This window comes from Diadema setosum, chromosome 14, assembly GCF_964275005.1.
Source record: "Diadema setosum chromosome 14, eeDiaSeto1, whole genome shotgun sequence".
NCBI classification, from domain to species: Eukaryota; Metazoa; Echinodermata; class Echinoidea; order Diadematoida; family Diadematidae; genus Diadema; species Diadema setosum.
In genome coordinates this window covers 5,789,822-5,802,508 of record NC_092698.1, presented here as the reverse complement: position 1 = coordinate 5,802,508, position 12,687 = coordinate 5,789,822, and the positions used below count along the sequence as shown (strand labels likewise).

General features: G+C 39.0%; 1 protein-coding gene across 1 annotated transcript in view; it reads right to left on the bottom strand.

Moving 5' to 3' along the window:
* The window catches only part of LOC140237395 (CTD small phosphatase-like protein 2-B), a 61,749-nt gene that overhangs the window by 24,974 nt on the left and 24,088 nt on the right, over positions 1–12,687 (bottom strand). Inside the window, exon 2 of the mRNA XM_072317316.1 lies at positions 6,789–7,054. Coding sequence (XP_072173417.1) covers positions 6,789–7,019 — 231 coding nt within the window. The 5' untranslated portion in view covers positions 7,020–7,054. The remainder of the gene's footprint in view (positions 1–6,788; positions 7,055–12,687) is intronic.

The window sequence follows — 12,687 nt, the reverse complement described above, 5'->3', positions numbered from 1 at the left end:
AATGACCTTCCCGGAAATCATTTTCCTGGTATTGCATAGCATTTTCTATGCATTTTTGGATGTGACTGCTATACAAGATGTCCTTGTGTGGCAATTTCATGGCACAGAATCTTATCATTTAAAATATATGTCCATCGACTAAAATTGCCAATCAATTTCAAGAAGGGAAATCATTCCCTGTCTTCAGACAGATCTTCATTAAATTTCTTTCTTTTTTTTTGACATTAAAACGCATGTGAGAGACAAACTTGAATCCTTTATGTCAAATTTTTGGGTAGCTATAACTTGGCAATAATGCTTTTTTTTTTTTGGGGGGGGGGGGGGTTACAGCTCCAACTGAACGAGAACTTGATTTTAATGAGAGTTTTATGCATATTCATTATATTTACAAAAGTCATCTCAAACATGGTGTAGAATTACACTCACACTAGGTACACATACCAGCTTTTCCCTAGCCAGCTATTAGTTCCAGATGAATCAAGATCCATTTTAGCATGCCAGAGATTCTATATTAAATATTATTCTAAATCTATGTATACATAAAGTTTTAATCTTGCGACCTTCGTTTCATTGTGTATTTCTCTTTTATTCTCACATGACTTTCTTTCTTTCATCTTATGCCACCATGCATAGTAATCTAAATTGTGATACCTAAGATAATATCAGGTTTGGCTCTGTGAATCTATCAAGTTTTCCACTGTTTTGCGCCATTAAACAATCATGCATGAGTCATAAAAGAGCAGCATGGTTCAATCTGGCATAACATTTTGCTTCTTTAATGCACATACACTATTTGAGTACAATGTAGGTAAAAAATTTGTCCAGGACTGATATTGACTTTTCACAAAGAACAGCACGAGAACTCCTGCTACCAAGTTTTCAGCAACGATCTCCAAACTGTCTCTCTTCCAAGCCAAATAAAATTTCAAACCATTGCTCCCTGATGCTTCTTAGAAACCTCTTATGATTCCCATTCCAAAGCCAAAGTTGATTCTGTCTGAGAAGCCAACGTTCAAGAAGCAAAGTGTTTTCGACGTGCCTGAAAGTGATTAGGCCAAGATTTGTTTTGTTACGATTTCCTTATTCTTACCTACACAATGTACTGTATGACACACTACAACACACACCGATTTCTGAACAACATTTTACATTGAGGAAAAATGCTCTTCTCCAGCACTTCATGTCATATCTATTCTTACTAAATACACACAACCAGATGTGACATACCACCACCAACACAATCATACTTTTTATGGGGGGGGGGGGGAGGGGGGTTAGCCCATGGCTGCAAACTATCTGCAAACTATAAAGTTTGCAGGTTCCATTGCGGCTGTCCAGTTCAAATCTTTATTCATTTGCAGAAGCCGTATTCACCTCTCTTTCCTGGCACAACTCATCGTGGAAGGTAATGACTTGGATTCTATATTTGGTATAAAAGAATTTTTACCACCCTTCTAAAGGTTCAAACAATAAATCATTACACAAGGTATTCTCTTTGATATCATCAATCCTCGCACTCGATATCCTCTCCTCTCCAATAATCACTGTAAATCAGTAATGTTTGTTTCTTTGTTTCTGAGAACACAACATGAAAATCAATTCAAATCAATCAACAAAGAGACAGCCTTTAAAGGTGCATAGTCCCGGTAGTGTAGAGGGCGCTGTTGATGATACTGCCGATCACCGTTAGCATTGATACGAAGATTACCAAAGTTGAGCTGTCATCAAGAGTAAAGTGCGTAGGTGTTGCTATTACAGTAACGTTACCTTCGTTGTCTTCTGTGCGCATTGCGCAGTCTGTAGTAATGCCAGGGTGCGTGCATATGTGCTTGTTATTATGACATCACAAAAGAAGTTCGCTAAAGCTGTCATCCCCCTCAGCCGAATCATGAGCCAAACTGTGGTCGGACCACTGACTACAGTGAATCGGACTTCTTCGGACTTGGGGAAGTGGGCCAAAGCGTTAGCGCTGAAGAGGAGTCGATAGCGTAGGTCTCTATAGGAAACTTGCGCCGTGCGCCCGCGTACGCATTTGACTAAACCACCGGGACCATGCACATTTAAATCATCACAAATCCTGGGAAATTTTGCTATGGAAATTATCGTCTTGTCCTCAATAAAATAGTTACTCAGAATTTTACACATCCTATCTTACAGACAGATGACATGGAAGTGGTAAAATTCATAAAATCTACACAAAGCTAGAAATATATATTACCAACTTAAGGATCACTTTTAAATAATCTACTGAACAGAAGTTAATGATGATTCTGCAACCAAATTAAATGTTACAAGACCAAAATGATGAAGATCTCAAATGAGAGAGTCTTTGTGCTATTTTATAAAACACACACAATGACAAATGTTGCGGGGGGGGGGGGGATACAATCATGTTTACCTTTTAAGAGCAAATCACATTCATAGCCTATTTCTATGGTCATGCTTGTATTGCCTTCCTTCAAATAGAAGATTCCCACATCACAAAATCATTTGTGTGAATGCCAACCCATAAATTGTTTAAGACACTCACTGCAACTATGCAACTATGCAAGAATACACCTAATAAAAACAAAGCAAGAAATAAAATCTCTCCTTGTACACGAGGTAGTTAACAGTGGCTGGCTCAAGAAGTTGCATTTTTTCCATTTTTTTTTTTTTGCCTGCGGACATGCGTGAAAATACTGCTGGTATCTGCTTGAGCAACGAGATTGCTATGACGCAGGCATTGTTGTTTGAGTCATGAATGAACAGGTGTCAATAGGGAGGCAGCCACAGCGTAAAAAACAGCTGAGCAAATGTATAAAGTCGGAGTCACTGTGCATCCCCGCACTTTCACGCATGCCATTCCTACACAGTTTTGCCTACATTGTACATATTGTGCAACCGTACACACAATGTTAACCGTTCTATAATTATGTATAAGTCTTTACAGATTTCTGGGTGACTTCGTTTTGTTTTGTTTTTATCTTTGACAACAACAACTGATAATGAGAAAGGTGCATTCATAATGAATACCAGTCACTGCAAATTTCAGATTAATGTCTGATGAAAGTAAAAACACCCTACTGATTTTCGTGTTCATCTTCATCCAGAATGTTTACACAATCTACCAGAAAAAAAAAGTCAATTACAATGTATATTTAAAACAGAAAACTGACATTAAGGTTTTAATCATAGTCAGTCATATCACCTATAATAAAGATACATTCTACACTTGTATATGGGGTCATTTCACATTGGCAAATACTGTAACCAACTGATATGGACGAAAAATAGGTGTACCTTTTTACGCTGCAGAAAATGAATGCAGAAAAAACTTGCGAGTTCATTTGCCACTGAAAGCAGAGGGTATGTACCCGGCTTCATGTAATGGAGTCAGGGAATCCCCAACTAGGCAGAGGATGTACACGAATAAATTCATTCGTACAGCCATTATGATTGTGTACACCAAACACTAAGGCCCAAATTCACAAAGGTGGTTTAAATCTAAACCATGGTTTACGCAAATTTCTCCTGCATCAACATGATCGACATATTGCGGATGCCAACAGACGCCCAGTAACAAGTGCGAATTTGTCAAAGGCACACCTACGTATTTCACGCTCATTCTAGACCATGGCCTGAATTCGTACCATGGTTTAAGTTTAAACCACCTTTGTGAATTCGGGCCAAAGTGGGGAGGGTGTGGGGATATAGAGATCCTGAATATCCATCCATTCATTGGTGAGTATTAAAAGAGGCAAATGTTTACACTGGTGAAAAACTGCTTCAAAAAAACAAAAACAAAACAAAAACAAAAACAACTAGACCCGGAATTTGTCAAGACTGACAAATTAGGTGATCCGATCTTTTGAAAATCAATGATTTGAGTTTTGATCCCAATATAGGCATGACTATACAGGTTTCATCTGTGTTTAGGGATATTGGCTGTGTGATGTTTGGATACTGATTTTGAAAAGGGAGTCAGGTCTGCCATCAATATTCATGACCATACAGGTTTCATCTGTGTTGACGGGACATTGGCCGTGTGATGTTTGGAGTCTCATTTAGAAAAGGGAGTCAGACCTGCCATCTTTGGTACCGAATTCCGTATACACTAACGGAAATACAGAATGAAGTATATTTGACCTTTGACCTCACTTTGCACACCCAAGATGGCGTCTTAGCAAAAAGTGATTATTTTATGAAATGATTCTTGTAACATGGTCTTTGCGTGTGCAAAATATGGGAAAGATAGGACATGTATTCACCAAGATACAGGATGAAACATTTATGACCTTTGACCCTAATTTACATACCCAAGATGGTGTCCGATCAAGTAGTTGTTATTTTATGAAATAATGTACGTGACATGTACTAAACATGTGCAAAATATGGGATTGATAGCCATTGTTGTTGTTCATCTACTGCACAGAAAGTAGTAGAAAGAAAGAAAAATAAAGCAAAAATTATGTTATTTTATAGAAATTTGAAGGAGAAGCAGAAAAAAATCAGAAAAAGATAAAGTAAGGAAAGGGAGATTAAGATTAACTAAAGAAAAAGAAGAAAAAAGTGTTAAAAAAGATTTTAAAAAAATATTGGCAGGGGTGAGCCTCGAACCAGGGACCTTAGGATTACGAGTCGAATGCGCTACGCAATGACCTATTTCATTCTCCATAGGCCCTGTGTATTAAGCAAAATGACGCTGCATCGAAGCCTCGTGCCATTTTCAACCAAGTTTTTCGACGTGATGCCGACATTGTATGAAGAAATGGAGCGCACACTAACGATAGCCCAAAGTCTCAGCTACAACATACTAAAATCTGGGAGAAATTCACCAAAGCATAAGTGAGCTAGTGCTCGAAAAAGAGAGTCATGTCAATTTTCACTGCCAGAAAAACTGCTCTCCCATAGAGATAACACGTAAACTGGTCAAATCTTACAAGGATACTTTCAATCCATTTCTACGAGGCGATAACGTCATCCAATCAAAATGTTGTTTTTACATTAATGAAAGAACATTTAATAAGCTACAACATATCGAAATCTGGGTGAAAATGGGCAAAGGATAAGTGAGATACGCTCGAGTGAACTTGTAATTTGATGACGTCATTTTGAAAATTTACTCTTTTTATTTTATTAAGAAATTTGATATCTTTTAATCATTTTTCCAGCATCGCCAACCCATGAAATGACATGTACAACTCATCAGCTTTCAGAATATGTAAAGAAAATGGGGGGTCACCGTCCATCCTGACGAGTAAAATCGGATTTAAAATTGGCGGTTTTTGGCATTGTTGCACTGTATATCGCCATTGACGCGCGCGCGGAATTTCAAATTTGACGGGCCCGTATGACGTCATATTGAGTCGGATTGACTTGAAACTTGGTAGACATATTCCTTGACATTTCAGGCAGCCGATAAATGTGAAAAAACGGGAAATTTCTATTGCATATGAGCTGTGCGTGCGTATATGCGCGCGCGCGTACGCAATTTTTTTTCAATTTTTCAAAAAATGCTCCAAATGGTCTGAAACGTGTGCAAAAAAAAAAAATTGAGCTCGATTTGAGCATACAAATATTTCAACGCGCGTACGCGCACGTTTTAAGGTATAGATGAATTTTGAGAATATGAGTAGAATGCCCTTGACTTGAAATATATGTGACGTAAATTTCATTGAAAAATTCCATTCCATTAATGAGATATGATTGAGAATGTGTTTTCATATAATGACGTCATAGTGACGTCACGGTCGACTGATCACTTTGATTTTAGTTCGATTGCCGTCTTTGGGAGACGATACATATATGGTATAAGTTTGAAATTGATAGGAAGAGGACTTTCTGAGCTAATCGATGCACAACTTTTGGGAGAAATAAGAAAAAGAAGAAGAAGAAGAAGAAAGAATCCGTACAAAAACAGAAGGTGATCCGAGAGGATACTCGGATCACCTAAAAACAAACAAACAAATTAAAAATCATCACACTTGGGGGATGGGCATTATGTTTGGAGTTTTCACAGAGTACTTTAGTATACAGTGGGACCTTGTTAAAAAGAGTACAGATATAACAAAATCCTCTTGTGATTTCGCAGGTCACAACCCTTTATATTTCTGTGTTTTTCACCCTGATATAGTGCGAAACCTGACACAACAAGTTAACTGTCATTTCTTTTTTTTTTCTTTTTTTTAATGTCATTATAACAAGGTTCCCCTACACCAGCAATTGCTACTCACTTCCATCAAGAGTCCGGAGAACAAGACAAACCCTGGGTTTCAATGCTAAATGAAAGCACTCCTATTATAGAACAAGTGTGAAATCTCAAAACTGACCCTTGATCTTTGCCCTCATGACCCCTAAAAAGTTCATTCCTGTATGGAAACAGATAAAAGTGAAAGACTTAGTGTCTCAGAAAGGTTCATTTCAAAAAATTTTCTAGTTCCTGTGGCAGCAAGATCCATGGTCAAGCTGAAAACGAACTGCTCTAGGCACCACAAAAAGTTTGAAGCATGAACTGGTAAAAAGGTGACAAATCTCTAAAGCAAAAGTTGTTGCAAACTCCTAGGGGAACCTGTCACAAAGAAAGCTGACAACATATGTTTGCCTACAGCCCCAACAGTCACTGAAACCTAGGAAGATAAGCATTAGTCATGAATGGTCCCTTGCTCTATGAGCATGATTGTTTCATAGCATCTATAACAACTACATCCCTGTTCTGCTTTATTCCTTGCATCATCATATCTAACGTTTTGATCTCCGCAGCTGACATAAACTGAGCACAAAAGACCGAAAGCTGCGGGGGTACTCACCACTGGCGTTGTGCCGGCACAACAGTCGCCGTTGGTGTGCGACACCGATATCGTCGTAGCTCCGTTCGTGGTCACGCCCTCTGGCATCACGTTTTCGCGCCTGCGAGTTGTTCGGCTGCTACTGCTGCTGCTGGTGGTATAATTTGAGATGCTGTGGCTGTTCTTGCTGCTGCTGCTACTACTACTGCTGCTGGCATTCCTGTTGCGACTTCTTCGGCGGTGTCGTGACATCCTTGTCAAGACCGGCCTGCATCAGTGCATCGTTCCTACACAGGGAATGAAAGATTCAAATATTTTAATTGTATCTTCATCACTATGGTGCCACAAAACCCATTTGCTCATTTGCTCCGGCAACTAAAACTCAGTCAGACGGGTATAATGAATGGTCACTTGCCCCAGTGGCCCTTACAGCACTCACCCACAGGCCCTCGCCCAAATAGACATTATCGGGCAAACAGACATTTGGGCAAGCGGCAGACATACTTGCTGCTATGTCCTGTCTAACCTTCAGTATTTTGAGTGATGTTGTAACCTTGGTATTTACATGAATTTACACACAACGCAGTAAAACCATCCAATCAAAATGTAAACCCTTTTCAGAGACTTTTGTAAGAGGATATCAATTCTTACACCTGTCAATCAAAACATATCAAATAGTACTCATAATGTAATGTAATAAATGCTGCAATATCCCAATTCCATACTCGAACCGATACCGGTACAAGCATTCAAGAATAGCCACAACCAATAAATTGAGTAAACTGCTTGGGACTTCCTCCCATACACCTGATTTGGATATTTACTGATACATTTCTACACACGCAGTTGATACTACAAGTTCATTCATAGAATATAGACTGTGGGTACTCAATAACTGCAATATGACTCACGGGTTCTATGAAAGAAGATACAAATATTATGGTACCACACAATTAAAGGGAGATTCATATCAAACTTTTATTTTAGACATATTTTCTGTTTAGTAAATGATATCTCAGGGCTAAAATTTCGAGGATGAACAAGTTGTAACAATTTGCAATAGAAGACACAGACCTTTTGAATGGAAACTTGCCATCACAAGTACAGTACTACTCACTCCCTACAAGATTTATCTCTGGATTTTCTTTCTAATTTTGGGTTCCTGTTCATCATACCAAGCTTGGGTCTTGCAACAAAGTGCTCGCATTCCCTTCTCATTCACACAAAATAACCATCTGAAAGGTACCCTCTAGAAAACACTTCAACCACATGTCTTAATAACTCCACCACTGGTCTGTCACTACCTTGGTAGGTCGTGTGCATTTACATTTGAATGGAACAAGTGCTAAGCTCCATTCCTTTAATATACACGCACCCACACATACACACATCCATACAATCTCTCCTTATGAGTTGTATACAAAATTTGACAGGCAGTTTGTCCCCCTTTCCTTCACTTGCAGCCATCTCTATTGCATTTCATTAAAGGACAAGTTCACCTTCATTAACATAAGGATTGAGAGAATGTAGCAATGTCTAGTAGAACACATCATTGAAAGTTTGAGGAAAATCGGACAATCCGTTCAAAAGTTATGAATTTTTGAAGTTTTTGTGCAGTCACCGCTGGATGAGAAGACTACTGCAGTGTATGACGTCACATGCATACAACAATATAAGGAAAATATAAAGAGAATTTCACAAAATTTCATCTTTTCAAAAAAGTACACATTCCCTTGACTCGTTACTGACATAGGACTACATTGTATGTTATGGGTAATATTATTTTTATTGCCTTTAGAAAGCGGCAAGTCAAGTGCTCTTTTATTATGTGAAAGAAGTGAAAATATGTTGAATTTTCTTTACATTTTCTTTATACTGTTGTACTCATATGACATCATGAGCCTTAGTAGTCTCCTCATCCAGCGGTTCCAACACAAAAGTTTTAAAAATTCATAACTTTTGCATCGATTGTCCAATTTTCCTCAAACTTTCACTGATGTGTTCTACTAATATTGCTGCATTCTCTCAATCCTTATGTTAATGAAGGTGAACTTGTCCTTTAAATTGTTGAAATTTATGCAGGAAAAGTACAGTTTCCCTCCCGGTTTGACAAAAGACTGACAGAGCTAGCACACATCCAAAACATGTCAAGACTTGTATCAGTGAACTTCGGCGTTATTAGGATCCGTCCCTCTATCTTGCACCCGCAAACACTGCGTGCACATCCTGCGGCAGGGCAGCTACCGAATCAAGCATACAGTACGACCTTGGCCATTAATCAGACAGAATGTAAGTGTCATCCCAAATTACTAAGGCACTCTGCCTGCTCCAAGAATAAACCGTTCAGCAGCCTGTTGCAGAAGACTAACCCCAGTGACTGACTGACTGGATACAACTGCATTGCTGCCGTTGTCAAGCAGTCCCCAGGCCCTGTTAGCAGTGGGAGGTCAAAGGTTAAGGTCAAGCTCAATTCCAGTCGCATGACAGCAAACAGTTTAGTGGCACAGAGGTCGATCCCATTCTTCCCGTCACGACATGCACAGCACAAATAACATTTCTGGCAGGAACTGCATTTACCAGCAATCTCTCATCTGTGCAAATATCTTGCAGATGTAAGAACCATGTGGGCTGGTACATTAGGTTAAGATGGTGTGTCTCACACTTGTTTGTTTGTTTATTTGTGTTTTCCATTTCAAGCAAGCCAGAATGGGATAAGAGCATGATATTGAAACAAGCCTAAATCAATATTTGGTAACTTTGCCTTACATCAAGCTTTTTTTTTCTCTTTCTTTTCCTTTCTTTTCCTTTCTTTTTTAATACTAGCATGAGCTGCATATATCACTTATGTTTAATCGATTTACTTTTACTTTACTTCTTTTTCTACCTTTTTGTTCATGCACTGTATACAGCATATATTTCCTGGGGTTTTCATTTTCATGAATGTTGTGAGTTGAGTGCTATTTGCAGATGTAATATCAAGCAAAAATATCATTAACCTCCCATCCCGACATGCAACATGCACAGGTACATTTCTCTGCCCATTACAATACTCAAAGATCACAAATTTAACAACTCGCAAAACAGTCATTCTTTGATTGAGAAAAACTTGACTCGCTAAAGGTAGGCCTACATGTATTGTCTACTTGTGATCAGTATTCATTCATTCATTTATTCCTATCATCAAGTAAGTGTCTTATCATTTCTTATCTGCCAGACGGAGACACACAGGGATATTCCCTGCAGATACTCAGACATAAGACATTGCCCATGACAACTCAAGACTCACTATCACCTAATCAACACTAAAATACGTGTGTACTTATGTCAACACAGCATTGATGGTGCAAACCCATGTACATGTACAGTACAATACGTGTGACATTACAAGGGCATCAACACTGTATCATCAATGTGCCAAGGTCAGTTTTTTTCTCAGCAGGTATTGGATAATGAAAACTATGAAAATAAGCTTGTAGACACAAGTTTGACCCAGGCTTTCATTCCTATAGACACTAGTGTACCGACATAAACTTGCACATGCTACAATGTAAAACTGAGCATGCTGAAATAGAGCAGAGTAAAATCTTGCCTTTGCTGCATTTCTTTTCTAAATATACATGTATCTTCTACATTGGAAATAATGAAATGTAAGTACAAAAAGTTGAATCAATATCTTTGCAATCAACAAATTCTTCCTTTTGATAATTTGCCTATTATATCCAATGAGCATATTACAAAAGTATTGTTTGTACTTGTTCAAAATGCCATTTGGGCTACGACTCTAAACCAGTATTAAAGTAGAAATGTTTACAGATTGGGAAATGTTTGCGCTTTTCACATAACACGAGACAGGCCCAAAGTAAAAGCATCCCCATTATTTTGCTTGTTACATTGTTGTATATGTACAACGTGCTATTACTATTCTATGTTTTGATTCAACAAAATTAGAAAATGGCGAAATCGATCTTACCCAGCAAGTGGTAAAAATTACTCACATGAAAATTTTTGGATCTGCAGTATTACTGTATATGCCAAATATTTTGTGAGGTTTTTATTTTCGCGAATTTCGCGAGTCAGCTGCAACTCGCGAAATTAAATACACGCAAAAATATTGACTCAGATCTTGATATGAATGTGACGTACGCGTACACATTTCTCCGTTCAGTACAGGACTCCACGATCGCAAATTTAACCACTCGCAAAATCGTTGCGAAGTATCGATTCATGAAAATTTAGACTCCCAAAATATATGGCGTATACAGTAGTTAAAGGGGCATAGTCCCGGTAGTGTAGAGGGCGCTGTTGATGATACTGCCGATCACCGTTAGCATTGATACGAAGATTACCGAAGTTGAGCTGTCATCAAGAATAAAGTGCGCAGGTGTTGCTAAGTAACGTTGCCTTTGTTGTCTTCTCTGCGCATCGCGCAGTCTGTAGTAATGCCAGGGTACGTGCATATATGCTTGTTATTATGACATCACAAAAGAAATCTGCTAAAGCTGTCATCCCCTCAGCCGAATCATGAGCTGAACTGTGATCCGACCACCGACTACAATGAATCGGACTTCTTCGGACTCGGGAAAGTGGGCCAAAGCATAAGCGCTAAAGAGGAGTCAATAGCGTAGGTCTCTATAGGAAACTTGCGCCGTGCGCCCACGTACGCATTTGACTAAAACACCGGGACCATGCACCTTTAAGTATCAAGTGGTCCTTTGCGCTACTTGAATGAGTCTGAATTTGAGTCATCCAGGGCAAGCAGGCAAGTACATTAGTAGTGGCCCTGCCTACCAATTGTCCTTTCCAAAATTAGGAATCGTACATACTACTGTTATAAGGACACAAACTAAATGGACAACTGACCTATAATTTGTAGCTGGAGATGTTTGAACCCAGGTAATCATCAAGAATAAAATTTCCTTCTTAACTTTGTATTGCAAGACTGGATTTGCAATCACTCCTTCAAAAAAAAAAAAAATAACAGACTCGGAGCTGATCATACTTCAAACAAATATGTAGTGCATATGTCACAAGCACTACACATTACATATGACCAATTCACTAAAGAAAGGAAAATAAAAAAACAAACGGAAGAAGAACACTTCCATAGGTTTCCTGGATGTACTGTATAAAATTGTTTTTTCTTCTTCTTTTGAAACATGAAAATGTGTGTCTGAGATCTGCCACATTTATTCATGTATCAATTCCTGAGTCCTGCCACTTCTATCAGTACATCGGGAAGTGATCATTCCTGTCACACTACACAAAAAAAGCAGGAAAAAAAAAAAGATGAGAGGATTTCTACATATGCCTCTTCTCTACACGTCCAATCCTTCTGTGCAAATGTGCATGATTTTCAGAGAGCAGATAAAACCTGTCAATTTATCCAATCTTCATCGCTGCATGGCCACGCAGGATAAAACATGACAGGGGAAAAAGACAGAGCGAGAGGAGGAAAAAAATAAAATCTGTGTGGGATGAGCGTATGCTCTGCGAGGGAAAATTACTCTAACAGCAAGACCGGGCTATTTTGGGCTCATTCCTGGCTTCTCCGCGCTCTCTAGACTTCCATTTCATAAATAATGCAAAGTTATTCAACAGATACCACCACATCGGCGGCAGCGGCGGCTGGCCACTTTCATTCCCACCCGAAGCAGCTGGGGAGCTGGGGGTGCATGCATGCAGCCAGCACAGGCCAGGAACTCACCTGGTCACTGTGTATGGCTTGTCAGAGGAGAAAACATACAATGTACTATGTACTAGTACTGTATACAAGTCTTCGGTTTTCATAGAAGTTCTGTATTTCGATAGAAAAGTCCCCAGAGTCAATCCCTAAATTACATTTGATTTCAGAGCAGCTGCATTTGTAAGGTGTGTGTGTGGGGGTGGGGGGGGGGCTGGGTGGGGTGAGGGGGTTGGGTGG